The 22,992-nt window shown below is 36.5% G+C and overlaps 1 protein-coding gene across 10 annotated transcripts in view; it reads right to left on the bottom strand.

Moving 5' to 3' along the window:
* Positions 1–22,992, bottom strand: part of DCAF6 (DDB1 and CUL4 associated factor 6) — a 162,891-nt gene that overhangs the window by 106,614 nt on the left and 33,285 nt on the right. For all 10 annotated transcript variants that reach the window (XM_036852894.1, XM_036852880.1, XM_036852944.1 and 7 more), the window contains exons 3-4: positions 15,555–15,647; positions 9,824–10,009 (exon numbers count right to left, since the gene is read on the bottom strand). In XM_036852894.1, the coding sequence (XP_036708789.1) occupies positions 9,824–10,009; positions 15,555–15,647 (279 nt within the window). The remainder of the gene's footprint in view (positions 1–9,823; positions 10,010–15,554; positions 15,648–22,992) is intronic.

The raw sequence follows: 22,992 nt of genomic DNA, 5'->3' as shown, positions 1-22,992 counted from the left end.
GGAAAACTGGCACTATCTCTAAAATAAACAAATACGTATCCTGTCACCGAACAAGTTTACTTCTAAACATAAATGTACTGAAAGTCATGTAAAGGAATGTTCTCGAAACTGGAAATCAAATTTAAAATTTTCATCAACAGCAGAACAGATCAATCAGCTGTGGTTTACTCACACGATGGAATACTAAAAAGCAATGAAAATGAACACATTAGACTTGTACCCAACATGGATGAATTTCACAAATGTAAGATAAGATTTTGTTCAGCAAAAGACATCAAATTCAAAAACAAAAACAAACAGAAGACTATTTAATGTGCCTTCATTTATATAATGTTCAAAAACAGAAAAACTAAGGTGGTTAGAAAAATCCGGTGTTGGAAGTCAGGATAAAGGGGCTTCTGGGAAACTTAATGCCTTATATTTCTTTTTCTTTTTTTAAATATTTATTTATTTACTTATTGGTTGCACCGGATCTTAGTTGCAGTAGGCGGGCTCCTTGGTTGCGGCTCCAGGGCTCCTTAGTTGCAGCAGGTAGCCTCTTTAGTTGCGGCATGTGGGCTCCTTAGTTGTGGCATGTGAACTCTTAGTTGCAGCATGAATATGAGATCTAGTTCCCGGACCAGGGACTGAATCCAGGCCCCCTGCATTGGGAGCGCAGAGTCTTATCCACTGCGCCACCAGAGAAGTCCCAATGACTTATATTTCTTGATCTTTGTGGTTGTTACATGTACATATTCACTTTGTGATAATTTACTGAGCTATATGCTTAGTGTTTATGTACTTTACCTACATGTTTTATACATCAATGGAAAAAAACAAGTTTAATGGTAGATAGAATAAGAAGGTCTTAACATGTATCTCATCAGAATTCCAGAATAAAAAAATATAGAGAGAAGGCTAGGAGATCTGCCTGAGATACCTGGCACAAAACAAATATTAAAATATCTGCTTCCTAAGAAATGGGCTTTCAGATAGAGTTCCTCAGACAACGCTAATGCAAGGGGAAGAACCTCAATATAGCTGAATTAAAAGGTAAAGGAAGTACAACTTCAGGTGGAGGAACCACGACGGCGGAGTAGAAGGACATGCTCTCACTCCCTCTTGCGAGAACACCATAATCACAGCTAGCTGCTGGACAATAATCGACAGGAAGACACTGGAACTCACCACAAAAGATACCCCACATCCAAAGACAAAGGAGAAGCCACAATGAGACGGTAGGAGGGGTGCAATCACAGTAAAATCAAATCCCATAACTGCTGGGTGGGTGACTCACAGACTGGAGAACACTTATACCACAGAAGTCCACCCACTGGAGTGAAGGTTCTGAGCCCCACATCAGGCTTCCCAACCTGGGGGTCTGGCAATGCAAGGAGGAATTCCTAGAGAATCAGACTTTGAAGCCTAGTGGGAATTTATTGCAGGACTTTGACAGGACTGGGGGAAACAGAGACCCCACTCTTGGAGGGCACACACAAAGTAGTGTGCGCATCAGGACCCAGGGGAAGGAGCAGTGACCCCAGGGGAGACTGAACGAGACCTACCTGCTACTGTTAGAGGGTCTCCTGCAGAGGCGGGGGGGGGGGGTGGCGCTGTGGCTCACCGTGGGGACAACGACACTGGCAGCAGAAGTTCTGGGAAGTACTCCTTGGCATGAGCCTTCATGAGCCTTCCCAGAGTCTGCCATTAGCCCCACCAAAGAGCCCCAGGTAGGCTGCAGTGTTGGGTTGCCTCAGGCCAAACAACCAACAGGGAGGGAACCCAGCCCCACCCATCAGCAGTCAAGTGGTTTAAAGTTTAACTGAGCTCTGCCCACCAGAGCAACAGTCAGCTCTACCCACCATCAGTCCCTCCCATCAGGAAATTTACACAAGCCTCTTAGACAGCCTCATCCACCAGAGGGCAGACAGCAGAAGCAAGAAGAACTACAATCCTTCAGCCTGTGGAACAAAAACCACATTCACAGAAAGATAGAGAAGATGAAACGGCAGAGTGCTATGTACCAGATGAAGGAACAAGATAAAACCCCAGAAAAACAACTAAATGAAGTGGAGATAGGCAACCTTCCAGAAAAAGAATTCAGAATAATGATAGTGAAGATGATCCAGGACCTGGAAAAAGAATGGAGGCAAAGATCGAGAAGATGCAAGAAATGGTTAACAAAGACCTATAAGAATTAAAGAACAAACAAACAGAGATGAACAATACAAAAACTGAAATGAAAACAACACTAGAAGGAATCAACAGCAGAATAACTGAGGCAGAAGAACTGATAAGTGACCTGGAAGACAGAATGGTGGAATTCACTGCTGCAGAACAGAATAAAGAAAAAACAATGAAAAGAAACAAAGACAGCCTAAGAGACCTCTGGGACAACATTAAACACAACAACATTCGCATTATAGGGGTCCCAGAAGGAGAAGACAGAGAGAAAGGACCCGAGAAAATATTTGAAGAGATTATAGTCGAAAACTTCCCTAACATGGGAAAGGAAATAGCCACCCAAGTCCAGGAAGCGCAAACAGTCCCAGGCAGGATAAACCCAAGGAGAAACACGCGGAGACACATAGTAATCAAACTGGCAAAAATTAAAGACAAAGAATAATTACTGAAAGCAGCAAGGGAAAAATGACAAAAAACATACAAGGGAACTCCCATAAGGTTAACAGCTGATTTCTCAGCAGAAACTCTACAAGCCAGAGGGCAGTGGCATGACATACTTAAAGTGTTGAAAGGGAAGGACCTACAACCAAGATTACTCTGCCCAGCAAGGTTCTCATTTAGATTCGATGGAGAAATCAAAAGCTTTACAGACAAGCAAAAGCTAAGAGAATTCAGCACCACCAAACCAGCTCTACAACAAATGCTAAATGAACTTCCCTAAGTGGGAAACACAAGAGAAGAGAAGGACCTACAAAAACAAACCCCAAACAATTAAGAAAATGGACAAAGGAACATACATATTGATAATTACCTTAAACGTGAATGGATTAAATGCTCCAACCAAAAGACACAGGCTTGCTGAATGGATACAAAAACAAGACCCATAAATATGCTGTCTACAAGAGACCCAGTTCAGTCCTAAGGACACATACAGAGTGAAAGTGAGGGGATGGAAAAAGATATTCCATGCCAATGGAAATCAAAAAAACCTGGAGTACCTATACTCCTATCAGATAAAATAGACTTTAAAATAAAGAATGTTACAAGAGACAAGGAAGGACACTAAATAATGATCAAGGGATCAATCCAAGAAGAAGATATAACAATTATAAATATATATACACCCAACATAGGAGCATCTCAATACATAAGGCAACTGCTAACAGCTATAAAAGAAGAAATCTACAGTAACACAATAAGAGTGAGGGACTTTAACACCTCAATCACACCACTGGACAGATCATCCAAAATGAAAATAAATAAGGAAACAGAAGCTTTAAATGACACAACAGACCAGATAGATTTAACTGATATTTATAGGACATTCCATCCAAAAACAGCAGATTACACTTTCTTCTCAAGTGCGCACAGAACATTCTCCAGGATAGATCACATCTTGGGTCACAAATCAAGCCTCAGTAAATTTAAGAAAATTGAAATCATATCAAGTATCTCTTCTGACCACAACGCTATGAGATTAGAAATGAAATACAGGGAAAAACACGTAAAAAACACAAACACATGGAGGCTAAACAATACATTACTAAATAACCAAGAGATCACTGAAGAAATCAAAGAGGAAATCAAAAAATACCTAGAGACAAATGACAATGAAAACACGACGATCCAAAACCTATGGGATGCAGCAAAAGCAGTTCTAAGAGGGAAGTTTATAGCTATACAAGCCTACCTGAAGAAACAAGAAAAATCTCAAATAAACAATCTAAACTTACATCTAAAGGAACTAGAGAAAGAAGAACAAACAAAACCCAAAGTTAGCAGAAGGAAAGAAATCATAAAGGTCAGAGCAGAAATAAATGAAATAGAAACAAAGAAAACAGTAGCAAAGATCAATAAAACTAAAAGCTGGTTCTTTGAGAAGATAAACAAAATTGATAAACCATTAGCCAGACTCATCAAGAAAAAGAGGGAGAGGACTCAAATCAATAAAATTAGAAATGAACAAGGAGAAGTTACAACAGACACTGCAGAAATACAAAGCACCCTAAGAGACTACTACAACAACTCTATGCCAATAAAATGGACAACCTGGAAGAAATGGACAAATTCTTAGAAAGGTATAACCTTCCAAGACTGAACCAGGAAGAAAGAGAAAATATGAACAGACCAATCACAAGTAATGAAATTGAAACTGTGATTAAAAATCTTCCAACAAACAAAAGTCCAGGACCAGATGGCTTCACAGGTGAATTCTATCAAACATTTAGAGAAGAGCTAACACCCATCCTTCTCAAACTCTTCCAAAAATTGCGGAGGAAGGAACACTCACAAACTCATTCTATGAGGCCACCATCACCCTGATACCAAAACCAGACAAAGATGTCACAAAGAAAGAAAACTACAGGCCAATATCACTGATGAACATAGATGCAAAAATCCTCAACAAAATACTAGCAAACAGAATCCAACAACACAAAAGGATCATACACCATGATCAAGTGGGATTTATCCCAGAGATGCAAGGATTTTTCAATATACACAAATCAATCAATGTGATACACCATATTAGCAACTTGAATACTAAAAACCATATGATCATCTCAATAGATGCAGAAAAAGCTTTTGACAAAATTCAACACCCATTTATGATAAACTCTCCAGAAAGTGGGCATAGAGGGAACCTACCTCAACGTAATAAAGGCCATATACGACAAACCCACAGCAAACATCATTCTCAATGGTGAAAAACTGAAAGCATTTACTCTAAGATCAGGAATGAGACAAGGATGTCCACTCTCACCACTATTATTAAACACAGTTTTGGAAGTCCTAGCCACGGCAATCAGAGAACAAAAAGAAATAAAAGGAATACAAATTGGAAAAGAAGAAGTAAAACTGTCACTGTTTGCAGATGACATGATACTATACATAGAGAATCCTAAACATGCCACCAGAAAACTACTAGAGCTAATCAATGAATTTGGTAAAATTCAGGATACAAAATTAATGCACAGTAATCTCTTGCATTCCTATACAATAATGATGCAAAATCTGAAAGAGAAATTATGGAAACACTCCCATTTACCATTGCAACAAAAAGAATAAAATACCTAGGAATAAACCTACCTAGGGAGACAAAAGACCTGTATGCAGAAAACTATAAGACACTGATGAAAGAAATTAAAGATGATACCAACAAATGGAGAGATATACCATGTTCTTGGATTGGAAGAATCAACATTGTGAAAATGACTATACTACCCAAAGCAATCTATAGATTCAATGCAATCCCTATCAAATTACCAATGGCATTTTTTACGGAACTAGAACAAATCATCTTAAAATTTGTATGGAGATACAAAAGACCCCGAATAGCCAAAGCAGTCTTGAGGGAAAAAAACGGAGCTGGAGGAATCAGACTCCCTGACTTCAGACTATACTACAAAGCTACAGTAATCAAGACAATATGGTACTGGCACAAAAACAGAAACACAGACCAATGGAACAAGATAGAAAGCCCAGAGATTAACCCACGCACCTATGGTCAACTAATCTATGACAAAGGAGGTAAGGATATACAATGGAGAAAAGACAGTCTCTTCAATAAGTGGTGCTGGGAAAACTGGACAGCTACATGTAAAAGAATGAAATTAGAACACTCCCTAACACCATACACAAAAATAAACTCAAAATGGATTTGAGACCTAAATTAAGACCGGACACTATAAAACTTAGAGGAAAACATCGGAAGAACACTCTTTGACATAAATCACAGCAAGATCTTTTTTGATCCACCTTCTAGAGTAATGGAAATCAAAACAAAAATAAACAAATGGGACCTAATGAAACTTCAAAGCTTTTGCACAGCAAAGGAAACCATAAACAAGATGAGAAGACTACCCTCAGAATGGGAGAAAATATTTGCAAACGAATCAATGGACAAAGGATTAACCTCTAAAATATATAAACAGCTCATGCAGCTTAATATTAAAGAAACAAACAACCCAATCCGAAAATGGGCAGAAGACCTAAATAGACATTTCTCCAAAGAAGACATACAGATGGCCAAGAAGCACATGAAAAGCTGCTCAACATCACTAATTATTAGAGAAATGCAAATCAAAACTACAATGAGATATCACCTCACACCAGTTAGAATGGGCATCATCAGAAAATCTACAAACAACAAATACTGGAGAGGATGTGGAGAAAAGGGAACCCTCTTGCACTGTTGGTGGGAATGTAAATTGATACAGCCATTACGGAGAACAGTATGGAGGTTCCTTAAAAAACTAAAAATAGAATTACCATATGATCCAGCAATCCCACTACTGGGCATATACCCAGAGAAAACCATAATTCAAAAAGACACATGGGGGGCTTCCCTGGTGGCGCAGTGGTTAAGAATCTGCCTGCCAATGCAGAGGACACGGGTTCGAGCCCTGGTCTGGGAAGATCCCACATGCCGCGGAGCAACTAAGCCCATGAGCCACAACTACTGAGCCTGCGCACGTAGAGCCTGTGCTCCACAACAAGAGAAGCCACGACAATGAGAAGCCCGCGCACCGCGATGAAGAGCAGCCCCCTCTCGCCGCAACTAGAGAAAGCCTGCGCACAGAAACGAAGACCCAACACTGCCAAAAATAAATAAATAAATAAATTTATAAAAAAAAAAGACACATGCACCCCAATATTCATTGCAGCACTATTTACAATAGCCAGGTCATGGAAGCAACCTAAATGCCCATCGACAGACGAATGGATAAAGAAGATGTGGTACATATATACAATGGAATATTACTCAGCCATAAAAAGGAACGAAATTGGGTCATTTGTTGAGACGTGGATGGATCTAGAGACTGTCATACAGAGTGAAGTAAGTCAGAAAGAGAAAAACAAATATCGTATATTAACGCATGTATGTAGAACCTAGAAAAATGGTACAGATGACCCGGTTTGCAGGGCAGAAGTTGAGACACAGATGTAGAGAACAAACATATGGACACCAAGGGGGGAAAACCGCAGTGGGGTGGGGATGGTGGTTTGCTGAATTGGGCGATTGGGATTGACATGTATACACTGATGTGTATAAAATTGATGACTAATAAGAACCTGCAGTATAAACAAACAAACAAACAAAAAACAACTAATACTAAACTTTCTTTGGGTTATTTGTATGGAAATATGTTAATATAAATGTTTCAGACATTACATGAAATTTCTAAAAATCTTATGTTCTGATATAATGTTATAAGTCATAATTCTAGTTATTACTTTAAAATGTATATCTCAGAAATAACTAAATTTCCTTGTCAATTGCATTATTATGAACTTTCATCAAATCTTTAACCATGGCCATTTTTAAGTCTTTTGTCATTTACAGACAGTTCTGGGTGTACTCTGATGCTTTGGCAAAAATGTTCCTATAAAAGGGTTTTATCTTCAAGGAATTCATGGAAAAGACTCTGACAAGTACAGGTTTCTGGTAAATGACTATAGTGCTGAACTGCACTGAATGAATAAGCATTTTCAGAACTCTAATGGAAAACTGATGAATTCATAAAAGTACTAACAAAAGATCAAGATAAAAAAAAATTAATTACAAGGGACTGAGTGAACTAATGAGGATGATTATAATTTTTGTGACTTTCTATTTAAAAAAAAAAAAAAATCCCACAAGGACTCAGAGGCAAAAAATATACAAATCAATTTTCACTGCAAAGTAAAGGAGCTGTTACAGTAGAGGATTACTGGACTCAATGTCAATATTATGACATAGTATGAGTGTATTTCGTGTTTGGTAATTGCAATCATTGTTGCTTTTGTTGTGGTCATCCATTTACAATGCTTGGTGTCATTTTATTTATCTCTTGTAAAAATAAAATACAGTGTGTGTGTGAAAAAAATTAATTAATTAATTAATTAATTAAAAAATAAAAAAATAAAAGAAAAAAAAAAAAAAAAAAAAAAAAAACACAGAGAATGGTAGAGAATAACCAAAGACTTACTAACTACAAATTTCCCTCATTTTTCAAGATTCCAGTTTCTAAGATCAAGAACATAAATAAATTCCAAGTATGAAAAATAAAAAGGAAATCCATACCTTGATACACTGTTGTGACATTAATTAAGAAGAAAAAAAAAACAGTGAAGAAAAACAGAATTACCTGCAGTCAAGGAAGAGAGATAAGTTAACTACAAAGGAACCACAATTAGACTGACTTCTCAATTTCAAAAGTAAGGGCAGAATACAGTGGAGTATCACCTGAAACAAAATAACTGTCAAACTAGACGTGTGTATCTATTAAAACTACCTGTGAAGAACTGACATAAAAAAGATATTTTCTGGAAAAGATGAAAAGGGAAGAAGTGAATGAAAGAAAGAAAAGGAAAATAGGAAACTAAAATTGTCTTAGATCAACAAACTCTCACCTAAACGAACTGGTAAAGACTGTACTTTACCAGGTACAAAATGACCCCACATAGAAAATCTGTAACAGAAGATCCAAAGGTATTGGTAAATATGTCGGTCAACCTAAACAAACACTAACTAATAAAACAATGATAATATTTTAATTCATGAGGGGAAAAACAGAATATAACTACATTCTGAACAATATAAAACTTGTATCTATATAAAATTAGACAAGGGATGAAGAGATTATAATGTGCTAATAAGGTGCACATTCAGGAGAAGGGCAAAGTTATTTACTGACTTTATACTTTGTTAATCATTCTTGTAAAACATGAATGTCTATCTTCCTTGCAAACAGCGGAAACAAAATGGGCCAAATGCAAAACCTTCAAGCAATTCAAAATGAAGGCAAAAAGAGGAGGGGGAAATTAATAGGGGAAAATTTTTTCAAATAGAAAACTTATAATAAGATATATAAATAGATCCAAATACATCAGCACTCACAATAAACATAAATTGACTGAAATCCCCAGTTAAAAGCCAAACTTGTGAGAAATGGATAAGAAAAAAAAATCCAGCTATAGAATACTATTTTTATAAGTACACATCATAAAATAAGGGTACAGAAGAACTGAAACTCAAGTAATGGAAAAAGATATACCAGGTTAAAACAATATGGGAAAACAATGAACCATCTGATACAAAGAAATGAAATGACAAAATTACAAAAGAGCATTCTGAAGAGTAAGGAATTTTTCTGAACCAAAGCAGTATAATTGAGTCTCAGATTCATTTCACCTCATTTAATTCAGTTTAGGGCTTGAGCTTATTAATATCCTTTAGGAATCGGATTCTTTTGTCTAGTGTACTAGCGTCCCTTCTGACGTGAACATTTGATAAGCATGCCGGTAATGACTTTATGCAAAACAGTGAGAAAGTGGTTACGAAGTTAAAGCCTAGTATAGAGCCCTATAGCACAATAAAGACGCATCTATAAAGGCTGATACCTGTTTGCTTAGAGTATAGTTGCTCAAGGAATTACAAACCCCATTACTATTACTCACATCTTATTCTTTAACTTTATTCACAAGCCTATCAAGATACATTTTCTCAAATACTGAAATCTAGATATTGTCAATAATATCTTTACCTATTTATGCATGAATGTGTACATACACACAAATCTACACATATGTACATACACATATCTATCTACACATACATACACACTTATACAAAACAAACACACATATGTCATATAGATAAATCACAGTAATACTGTACCTCATAGGTAGTTCCATAATGGCACGTAAATTGGCATTGTCTGTTGGTTTCTGCATCTTGCTCAACATTGGTATAAAATATTACTCCATCTCCAGAGCAGGATACGATCTGCTTATCATTTGTGCATGGTAAGAACTTTGCACTAAATATATTTGCTCGGTGCCCTGAACGAATTGTTGTCAAAACCTAAAACACAGAGAGGAAGTAGTTCTTAGTAATTTATTAGTTCCTAAAAAGAAACATTCAAATTCAATATAATCACAGCCAGGAATAAATTCTCATTAACATTCTCACCTCAAATGAAAAAATATCATTTGATTCCAAACTATTATAATTAGAAAAAAAAGAAATCAGAATCTCACATATTTTCTTTATTTCCCTCTGAGATGTAAAGAAGATTAAGTATCAACAGGAATAGTGCTGAAACTGAGTCCCCCTAAAACTGAGTTCCTCTGCAGAGCTTATGATTAACCTGTCTATCCAAATTTTATTCCCTGTCTCGTCCAACACCTGTTCCTCTCATGACTGAGGAGAATCAAAGAAAATGGGGCACTGAAACCAAGCAGGACCCTGTGGGGCCGTCCCAGGCATAAAAGCCTTTCAATGTCCCCTGTTTCTTGTTTGTAGGAAGAAGGCTTTTAGCCTCCTAGACCTTCCCTGACAGTTACTAATTAGGAGACTGAGAAAATGCAGAAACAGCAAAGGGAACTGGTCCTGGTTCTCTGCAGGAAGGAGAAGGGATTGTGCATAACAATTTGATACATACCTTTGAGTTCTTCTATAGGAACTAAGCCCCTCCCCCCACCCAGGTAGAGGATGGTAACTTCAGGCTGGGCACAAGCATGTGGACCCCAGACTGACTGGAGATTCCTAGAACACCACCCTGTTACCTCACCACCAGCCAACCAGAGGAGGGTTACACACCCAGCAGCCCTCCCCCCGAAATTCTGCCTATAAAAATTTCTTCCCTGAAACCCATGGGCAGTTTGGGTCTTTTGAGCAGGAGTCACCTGTTCTCCTTGCATGGCCCTTGCAATAAACCTTTCTCTGCTCCAAACTCTGACATTTAGGTTTGTTTGGCCTCATTGGGCATCAGGCACACAAACTTGGGTTCAACAACAGTGCCTTGAAAATTAAATATACATATTTCCACCTACTTGGTGTATCTGACTCATTCATAAACCCTCAGTAAATATAAAAAGACTATCTTGATTGACTTTTGAAACTGTTTACTAGATGATTATTAAGTTATTCCCTTTCAGGATGAAGAAATAAAAATAAACTGAATTTAAATGAATCATAAAGTAATGAAATGGTACAGATGAGGATACAGCAGAACTTCCTACATCTAATTCCTTAATAATTTAAAAGACCAGAATTGCTGTGACAGAAATACAGTTTAAAATAAACATTTTAATATTTGTAACATACACTGCAGGTAAAAGACCAAATCCCTCAACAGTGTTTAAAAATTGAGAGGGGGAAAAAAACCCCAACAAAACCTGATTTTTTAAAAAATGGGCAAAAGATCTTAAGAGATAGTCCAAAGATATACAAATGGCCCTTAAAAATGTGAAAAAGCATCTAAGTTTATTCATAAAGGAAATGCAAATTGAAACTACATTGAGATTACTAATTCCCACTTTTCAGATTGGCAAAAATCCAAAAGCTTGACAACATACTGTGTAAGTGAGCATGGGGCGGGGGAGGGGGACACCAGGCTCTTTAAACAATTCTGGTGGGACTGCTAAATGGTACAAGACCAAGGGAGAGGAATTTAGCAGCACCTCACAAAACCACATATGCGTTAACCCTTTGATCAGACAAGTCTATTTCTAAGAATTTATGCTGAAGATACACCTCCAATAATCCAAAAAAAAAAGTACCAAGTTATTTACTGAGTTATTTATAATAGCAAAACACAGGAGACTGGCTGAATAAATTATGGTACATCCCCACAATGTATTATATACAACGGGAATTCAATGCAATGGGAATATCTGGTGTGCTTTTTTAAAAAAAAATGTGCTCAAAATAAGGGAATATATCAAAACACAGACACAAAGTTGCTTTAGTTCACTTTAAATGTCTTACTGAACAAAACTAACACAACACTGTAAAGCAACTATACTCCAATAAAATTGTTTAAATAAATAAATAAATAAAAGAACAACAAAAAATGTCTTACTGAACAAACTGGGGCAATTCGAGCATCAATAAGAATATCAGTGATAGACTATAATTTATTGAATAAAAATAAAAATCTATAATCCCACAGTAATTTTTTCAAAAAGGTGGCAAAGACAAAGGAAATGCTCTTTATTCACAGAATAATGTCAATTAATAAATGCAGAAGGAATGACAGAATTAAAAATCACTATTTACAACCACATTATAACAACTGATTAAGGCAAGAATCAATGAATACTGAAACCACTGTGTGAAAGGTTGCTATGAAAGAGAATATTCACACAGTCCCAACACACTACTCCCCAGTAGCTTATAATCACAAAGGGTAAATGTACCTACACACAATGGAAAGATCAAACGTAACATCACCAATTAGGGGACAAATTAATATCATGTACTACAACATCACCCATGGAGAATTACTAGCAAAAATGTTTAATGTTAATCTACTCATGAAGAAACAATCAGACAAATCCAAATGGAGGGACATTCTATAAAATAACTTGACTGATATGTCAATATAACAATAAAACAACGTATCAATGTCATGAAAGACCAAAAAGTCGAATGAACTGTCCTAAAGGAGACAAAGGAAATATGACAAATAAATGAAATATGTGGTGCTGGATTGGGGGCTGGACTGAAGGAGGCATGGCAGTGACAAAATTACTGAAATGGGAAAATCTGAACATGGACTATACATGTGCATGTATTATGTGTGTATATATGTAATATATTATGGACGAAGAATGTCGCCTGCCATATCAGTAAACAAAGGATGTTGCATCCAGCAGTCACTGCAGCCACCCCCGATGGTGCACCCTGAGGGGAACTCAGAACAGCGATAAGCAGGCTGCCAGCCATCAAGCCATCAGTCTCTGCAGCCGCCCCCAGTGGTGCACCCTGAGGGGATTCAAGACAGGGAAAAGAGGATACTGACCATAGATAGTTAAGGTACATAGCAAAGGAACAATTTCAATAAGCCCAGATTCCTGCATCTTCCCAAACAAAGAGCTAAATTCTTTAACTTGAGATGTCTGGGTTTTTTTAATTAGCAGTAATCTTTTGATGTTCTGACTACCTAGGGTTTTTTTGCAAAAACTCTTATATATCCTGGCTCCTCCTTCACCTCTCCAGAACAGTCCCTCAGAGCTATCTGAGAGGCTGTCTCCCTGGCTTAAGCCCTCAGTATATCCACCAAATAAAACATATTTCTCAACTTTCAGGTTGTGCATTTTTTTCAGTCGACAGTACAAAACTATACATTATACAAACATGATAACAGCATATAGTCAATTCTCATTACTACTGGTAGTTGTGCTCTGCAAAGTCACCACAAACACTGAATCAGCAAGTGCTGAATCACTTCCCCTACGGAAATACAGGGTTAGGTTCCTGTGAGGCTCTGGTCACAATATTTTCATCAACTAATCAATAAGTAACTTTGTTTCATGTGTTTCTGTTTAAAGACACTTTATTTGATATATATTGTTGATTCATTAACACTGAACTTATGGCCAACAGCACTATAACTCATGCCTAAATGAAGCTTAAGAGTAATCACTTTTCAAATATACATATTCTACTGGGAACCATACATCAAAGTGATTATCATTTTTTTAAAATAAGCAAATAAAGGAAAAACAAGATCTTTTAAAAATTATTCCAATGGGGATATTCACAAAATAATTGAAGGCAGGGACTTGGAGAGATATTTGTACAGCTATGCTCAAAGCAGCTTTATTCACAATAGCCAAAAGGTGGAAATAACCCAAGTGTTCACTGACAGATGAAAGGCTGAACAAAACGTGATATATACATACAATGGAATATTTGTCAGCCTTAAAAAGAAAGGAAATACTGACACATGCTGCACATCGATGAACCTTAAGGACCTTATTCTAAGTAAAATAAGCCAGTCACAAAAGGACAAATACTGTATATAAACACTTATATGAGGTACCTGGAGTAGACAAATTCATAGAGATAGGAAGTAGAACAGTGGTTGTCAGGGGCTGGGGGAGGGAAGAATGAAGGGTTACTGCTTACTGAGTATAGAGTTTCAGTTTTGCAAGATGAGAAGAGTTTTGCAGCTAGATGATGGTGATGGTATCACAACAATATGAATGTACTTAATGTCGGTGAACTGAACTCTTAAAAACGGTTAATATGCTTAATTTTACGTAATGTGTATTTTACAACAGTTTTTATAAGAAAGAGTAAAGCGCTGGGACTTCCCTGGTGGTCCAGTGGTTAAGAATCTGCCTTCCAATGCAGAGAACATGGGTTCGATCCCTGGTTGGGGAACTAAGATCCCACATGCTGCGGGATAACTAAGCCTGCATGCTGCAACTACTGAGCCCATGCACTCTAGAGCCTGTGCGCCACAACTAGAGAGCCCATGCGCCACAACTACTGAGCCCACGTGCTCTGGAGCCCGTACACAACTGAAGAGAAGCCTGCACACCACAATTAGAGAAGCCCATGCACCACAATGAAGAGCCACACGCCACAACGAAAGATCCCACGTGCCGCAACTAAGACCTGATGCAGCCAAATAAATAAATAAATAAATATTTTTTTTTAAAAAGAGTAAAGCTCTGCATCTTTTCAAAACAAAAAAATTATTCCATTGGTATCTAGATGAGTGATTTAAATACTGTAAACATTAAAATTCTAATAGTGATGATCAAAAAGCATTCCACATATACATTATTCCAGGAAGGTTCTCTGAGTAATTGCAGAGCTAAGACAAGCAGGATTCTGAAACATCAAGTTTCCCTCTGCTAAGTCAGGACGATTAAGTAAAGCTATCTCTGAAATAAAACTATGACCTGTCCTTTAATCAAGGATAGCCTCCATACAAACCTTTTTTTAGGCTGAAGAACCACAAACATTTATTTAAATATCTTATCTATTTAAATGTAGAAAAACAAAAAATACATGAACAATTTATTCTGTAAGACTGCTAATATTAAATATGACTTCAGTCTGCCAATCTACAGTATTCTCACTCATATAAAAATATTTGTATACTTACTCTTATACATATAAAGTCAGAAGAAGGGCCAATAAAAATCAGAACATAATCCAAATTAAAACTCAATATGATATCCCAGTTTACTGAATTGGATGTTATGAAGCATTTCATTAGAACCTAGCCACTGTTTGTAAACTGATAAAATTCAGTTTCTTAAACTGCTTGGCTGAAGATTAGATTCTGTAAGCATAAAAGAAAAAAAATCACGTTTTTCCCCCAAAGAATGGCTTATTGAGATAATGTCACTTTTGGCAATTTTATCCACATTCATAAAATGAAGCATATTTAAATTTTCTAGAGTCAAAAGGCTGAATGAAATCTAATGTTTTCCTAAAGAAACTAAGGAACTTGCATGTGATAACTTCCAAATTATATAACTTTAGAAAAATAAGGATATTCTTTACAAATACCCACTCCATGATTATTCACTATTTCTTGATTTCTAGCTTCTTGATTTTTTTTTTTCTCTCATTAAGTTATAGATTTTTAAAACCACTTTACCTTTCTGCTGTAAGGATTACTAATTACTAACTTGGTGTCATCTGAGCCAGATAAAATATATTCTCCAGTTTCATTCCAACAGATCGTATTAACCTAAAAAGAAAGCAAAAAAGAAATTTAAGCAGACTGAAAGTAAAATAAGTATGCCATCTTCACTTAGCTGATGGTTCAAAATTTATATCACTAATAACGTTATGTCTATGGTAAATAGTATTTACCAGTTTACTTAGTGAAAATACATACTGAGTGCCATTTGGCAAGCACTATGTTCTATAACTTCACAATGAAATATGAGTCTTTCTTAAGTTTTATTTAAATTTATTTTAATTAGTCCATTTTATATCCAGAGACATAAAACCAAGTCACCTAAAAAGGAATTAGAAAAACTTACTACAGAGCTGCAGTAACCAAGGCTGTGTGGTACTGTCATGATCATAGACATATCAATCAATGGAATGGAATTGAGTCCAGAAATAACCCATAAATTTATGGTCAGGTAATTCTTGACAAGGGGTCCAAGACCATTCAATGGAGAAAGAATAATCGTTTCAACAAATGGTGCTAGGACACCTGGATATACACAAGCAAAAGAAGGAATTTGGATCCCTACTTCACATCATACACAAAAATTAACTGAAAATGATCAAAGATTTAAATGTAAGAGCCAAAACTTTAAAGCTCTTAGAAGGAAACACAGGTCTCAATCTCCATGAAAACTAAAGCCACAATGAATTACCACTTCAAGTCGTTAAGATGGCTATAATAATTCAAGAAAAAGAAAACATAGAATGTAAGAAGGATTAGAGAGAATGTCAAGAAATTAGAACCTTGATACATTTCTGGTAGGAATGCAACATAGTACAGCTATTTGGAAAGCAGTTTGGCAGTATGGTCAAAAACTGAAACAGAGTTACCCTAAGAGCCAGCAATTCCACAACAAAATGTATACCCCAAGAGAACTGAAAACATGTCACAGAAAAACTTCTACACTCAAGTTCATAGCTGCATTATTCATAACAGCCAAAAAGGGAAGCATTTCAAATATTCACCAAATAATGAATAAACAAAATGTGACTAACCCATTTGCTCATAACAAAATATCCATACAATGAAGTATTATTCAGCCATAAAAAGAAATAATGATACATGCTGCAACATGTATGAACCTTAAAAAAGTACGCTAAGTGAAAGCCAGTCTGAAAGGCCACATATTATATGGTTCATTTACATAAAAAGTACAGAATAAGCTTATCAACAGAGACAGAAAGCAGATTAGCGACTGCCAAGAGCTTGGTGGAGGGGGAATGGGAGTGACTGATAATTGGTATGGACTTTCTCTTGGATGGTGAAAATATACTGGAGTTAGATAGCAGTGACAGCTATACAACTTTATGAATATAGTAAAAAGGCACTGCACTGAACACTTAAAACAGATGAATTTTATGGAATGTGAACTATATCTAAATTTTTAAAAAAAGAAGGAATTACTGACTTCCACTTTCAATCAAGGTGGAGTAACTAGGACCAGATTTACTATCACATCTGAAACAACCAAAAACAGCAGAATATACATTCTTTTTAAGTACACATGAAATATTTTACCAATACAGAAGATATTTACTATGAGCCATAAAACAAATCTCAATATATTTAAAAGACTTCAAGTCCCATAAAATATGTTCTCTGTCCAAAATGGAATTAAATTAGAAATCATTAACACAAAGAAATATTTGAAAACTATAAAATAGCAGATGGTCAAAAAAGAAATCACAAAATAAATTACAAAGTATTTTTAACTGAATGACAATAAAAGCACAACATATCTCAATTTTGGGGTTGCAGCTAACATAGTGCTTAGAAGGAAATTTATAGCACAAAAACACCTATATTAGAAGGATAAAGGTCCCATAACAATGACTTCCACTTCCACTCAAAAAGGTATAACAAGAAGGCCAATGAAATCAAAAGTCAAAAGAAGACTGGAAATAATGAATATAAGAGCAGAAATCAATGAAAAAGAAAACAGGAAAACACAGAAAACTGATAAAACCAGAAACTGGTGCGTTGAAAAGACAAAGTTAATGAACCTCTACTCAGACTAATCAAGAAAAAGAAGGGGTGGGGGAACTTATTACCAACATCAGGAATGAAAGCAGTGACATCATTACACATTCTACAAATATTTAAACATATAAAAGAACACTGTGGACAACTTTATCAAATAAATTCAACAACTTGGGGAGTTAACAAAATCCCTGAAACACACATACTAAACAAAATTTATTCAACACATTGTCCATTTTTATTAACAAACTGTAGTTAGAATTTTCAACAAAGAAAACTCCAGGCCCAGACTGCTTTGCTGGTGAATTTTGCCAAGTATTTTTAAAAAATAAAAGATGAAAATTCTCTACCAAGTCTTTTAGAAAATTAAAAAGAACAGTATACTTACCAACTCATTGATACAAGAAAACTATGGACCAATATCCTTAATGTACACACAAAAACTCTAAAACAGAATTTTAGCAAATTGAATAAAACAATATATGAGAATAGATAATACATCATGACTCAAGGAAAATGCAAGAATGGTTTGACACTCAAATATTAATCAATGTAACCCATGATATTAACAAACTAAAAAAGAAAATCATACGATCACTGCAATAAATGCAGAATAGACATTTGAAAAAAATCCAACAACAATTCATAAAAAGAGCTCTCAGCAAAGCAGAATGGAACTTTTTCAACCGGACAATGAACATCTGTTAAAAAACCATCATACTTCATAATGAAAGACTGGATGCCTTCCCTCTAAGATCAGAACAAGACAGGGATGTCTGCTCTCACCACTTCTGTTCAACACTATCTAGGGTACTAGACAGCACAATAAGACAAGAAAAAGAAATAAAAGGAAACCGGACAGGAAAAGAAGTAAACCTATCTTTATTCTCAGATGACATGATTATTTATATAGAATATCCTACAGAATCTTAAAAAAAGGGACTGGAACTATTAAGCTTAGGAAGTTTGAGGGATACAGATGAATACCATATTCCCTTGGTATCCATTAGGATGGGTTTCAGGACTCCCTGACGAATGCCAAAGTCTGTAGATGCTCAAGTACCTTATATAAAATAGAGAAATACAGTCGACCCTCGATATCCACAGATGTGGAACCTGTGGATACGGAGGGATGACTGTATGTAAAAATAGATAGCACAAGGAATTAAAACCACATATAGCTATTGCTAAATATTTATTAGAATGTCTAAAATTAAAAAGAATGACTATATCAGGTCTGAAGGAAAAAAGAGAGAACAGTATAATAGTAGCAAACTTCAACACCCCACTTTAAACAATGGATAAATCATACCAACAGAAAATCAATAAGGAAACATTAGACTTGTATTAAACTTGAGATCAAATGAATCTACATACAGAACATTCCATCCAACAACAGCAGAACATTCTTCTCAAGTGAACACAGAACATTCTCCAGGATAAATCATGTTAGATCACAAAACAAGTGTTAGCAAACATTAAAAGAATGAAATCATACCAAGTATCTTTCCTGCCCACAGTGGTATGAAAACAGAAATTGACAGGAGAAAAACTGAAAATTTCACAAACATGTGGAAATTAAATAACACACTCCTGGAAAACCAGAGCATCAAAGAAAAAAAATCAAAAAATAACTTCAGACAAGTGAAAATGGAAACAAGACACATGGGATGCAGCAAAAGCAGTTCTCAGTGGGAAGTTCATAGCAATCAATGCCTACATTAAGAAAAAAAGAAAGATCTCAAATAAACCACCTAAATTTACACATTGAGGAACTAGAAAAGAGAAACAAAGCCCAAAGTTGGCAAAAAGAAGATGATAAAGATCAGAGCAGAAATGAATAAAATAGAGAACAGGAAAATAACAGGAAAGATCAAAAAAAATAAAAAGCTGGTTTTTTGAAAAGATTAACAAAATTGACAAACCTTTCGCTAGACTTAACAAGATTATAAAATTATAAGTAAAAGAGAAGACATTACAACTGATACCACAGAAACATAAAGAGTCATAAGAGACTACTATGAACAATTATACACCCACAAATTAGACAACCTAGAATAAATTCCTAGGAACATATAACTGACTAAGACTGAATCATGAAAAAAGAAAATCTGAATAGAACAATAATGAGCAAGGAGATTAAATAAAACACCTCCCAACAGTAACAACAACAAAAAAGCCTAGGACCAGATAGCTTCTCAGGCTTTAAATGTTTACCAAATGTTTCAAGAAGAATTAAACTCATTTTCTGCGGTAAGCATTACCCTCACACCAAGGCCAGGTAAGGATACTACAGGAAAAGAAAACTACAAGCCAACATTTCTGATGAATATAGAGGCAAAAATTATCAAGAAAATACTAGCAAATCAAATTCAAAATCACATTAAAAGTATCATACATCAGGACTTCCCTGGCGGTCTAGAGGTTAAGACTCTGCCCTTCCAATGCAGGTGGTGCAGCTTCAATCCCTAGTTAGGGAACTAAGATCCCACATGCTGCGCAGCGCAGACAAAAAATTTAAAAAAAAAAATTTTTTTTAAAGTATCATTGACCCATACACCATAATCAACTGGGATTTATCACTGAAATGCAAGCATGGCTCAATATAAAGAAATCAAAAATTGTAATACACCTCATTAATGGAATGAAAGATAAAAATCATGATTGTCTCGGGGGCTTCCCTGGTGGCGCAGTGGTTGAGAATCTGCCTGCCAATGAAGGGGACACAGGTTCAAGCCCTAGTTTGGGAAGATCCCACATGCCGCGGAGCAACTAGGCCTGTGAGCCACAATTACTGAGCCTGTGCGTCTGGAGCCTGTGCTCCGCAACAAGAGAGTCCACAATAGCAAGAGGCCCGCGCACCGCGATGAAGAGTGGCCCCCACTTGCCGCAACTAGAGAAAGCCCTCGCACAGAAACAAAGACTCAACGCAACCAAAAATTAAAAATAAATAAATAAAAACTATTAAAAAAAAATCATGATTGTCTCAATAGATGCACAAAAAGCATTTACCTAAATTCAACATCTTTCATGATAAAAATTCTCAACAAACTAGGAATAGAAGGATTACACCTCAACATAAAAAAGGCCATATATAACAAGTCCACAGCTAACAACATACTCAAGGGTGAAAGGTTGAAAAAAGCTTTTCCTCTAAGATCAGGAGCAAGACAAGGATGTCCACTCTCATCACTTTTATTCAACATACTACTGGAAGTCCCAGCCAGAACAATTAGACAGGAAAAAGAAATAAAAGGCATCTAAATTGGAAATGAAGACGTAAAACTATCTTCGTTTGCAGATGACCTCATCTTATATATATTGATAGAAAATCCTGAAGACTTCACCAAAAATTTATTAGCACTAACAAATGATTTCAGTAGTTTCAAGATATATCATCAAAAAACAAAAACCAGTTGCATTTCTGTATACTAACAATGAACCATCTGAAAAAGAAATAAAGAAAACAAGCCCATTTACAACAGTATCAAAAACAATAAAATACTCAGGAATAAAGTTAACCAGGGAGGTGAAAGATCTATACACTGAAATCTATATGACAATGAGAAACACTGAAGAAAAAAACAAATAGAAGACACGTTCATGTATGAAAAAAGTTAATATTATACTATACTACCCAAAAGCCATCTACAGATTTACGGCAATCCCTATCAAAATTCCAATAGCATTTTTCACAGAAATAGGAATCCTGAAGTTTGTATGGAACAACTCCCTCTTGCGAGAGTACCGGAATCACAACTGACTGCTGGGCAATCATTCACAGAAAGACACTGAAAATCATAAAAAGATACCCAACATCCAAAGAAAAAGGAGAACACCCAATGAGACAGTAGGAGGGGTGCAATCACAATAAAGTCAAATCCCATAACTGCTGGGTGGGTGATTCACAAACAGAAGAACAAGTATACCTCAGAAGTCCACCCACTGGAGTGAAGGTTCTCAGCCCCACATCAGGCTCCCCAACCTGGAGGTCTGGCAATGGGAGGAGGAATTCCCAGAGAATCAGACTTTAAAAGCTAGTGGGATTTGATTGCAGGACTTCGACAGAACTGGGTAAAACAGAGATTCCACTCTTGGAGGGCACAGACAAAACAGTGTGCGCATCACTACCCAGGGGGAAGGAGAAGTGACCCCACGGGAGACAACCAGACCTACCTGCTAGTGTTGGAGGACATATGCATAGGAGCAGGGTGGCTGTGGCTTACCACAGGGACAAGGACACTGGCAGCAGAAGTTCTGGGAAGCACTCCCTGGCATGAGCCCTCCCGGAATCCCCAATTAGCCCCACCAAAGAGCTGGGTAGGCTCAAGAGCTGGGTCACCTCAGGCCAAACAACCGACAGGGAGGGAACAGAGCACCACCCATCAGCAGAAAAGTGGATTAAAGTTTTACTGAGCTCTGCCCACCAGAGCAACACCAAGCTCTTCCCACCACCAGGCCCTCCCAGCAGGAAGCTTGCACAAGCCTCTTGGATATCCTGATCCACCAGAGGGCAGAGAGCAGGAGCAAGAAGAACTACAATCCTGCAGCCTGTGGAATGAAAACCACATTCACAGTAAGATACACAAAATGAAAAGTGACAAGACTATGTACCACATAAAGGAACAAGATAAAACCCCAGAAAAACAACTAAATGAAGTAGATATAGGCAACCTTCCAGAAAAAGAATTCAGAATAATGATAGTAAAAATGATCCAGGACCTCAGAAAAACAATGGAGGCAAATATCGAGAAGATGCAAGAAATGTTTAACAAAGACCCAGAAGAATTAAAGAACAAACACCTAGAAGAATTAAAGAACAAACAAACAGAGATGAACACTACAATAACTGAAATGAAAAATACACTAGAAGGAATCAATAGTAGAATAACTGAAGCAGAAGAATGGATAAGTGACCTGGAAGACAGAATGGGAGAATTTACTGCCACAGAAGAGAATAAAGAAAAAAGAATGAAAAGAAATGAAGACAGTCTAAGAGACCCCTGGGACAACATTAAACACACCAACATTCGCAACATAGGGGTCCCAGAAAGAGAAGAGAGAGAGAAAGGATCCGAGAAAATATTTCAAGAGGTTATAGTCGAAAACTTCCCTAACATTCGAAAGGAAAGAGCCACCCAAGTCCAGGAAGTGCAGAGAGTCCCAGGCAGGATAAACCCAAGCAGAAACACACCAAGACACACAGTAATCAAACTGACAAAAATTAAAGACAAAAAAAGTTATTAAAAGCAACAAGGGAAAAATGACAAATAACATACAACTCCCATAAGATTAACAGCTGATTTCTCAGCAGAAACTCCACAAGCCAGAAGGGACTGGCAAGATATATTTAAAGTGATGAAAGGGAAGAACC

This window comes from Balaenoptera musculus, chromosome 1, assembly GCF_009873245.2.
Source record: "Balaenoptera musculus isolate JJ_BM4_2016_0621 chromosome 1, mBalMus1.pri.v3, whole genome shotgun sequence".
Classification (NCBI taxonomy): domain Eukaryota; kingdom Metazoa; phylum Chordata; class Mammalia; order Artiodactyla; family Balaenopteridae; genus Balaenoptera; species Balaenoptera musculus.
Note: the sequence above shows the minus strand (reverse complement) of the source record. Positions and strands in the feature narration are given on the sequence as shown.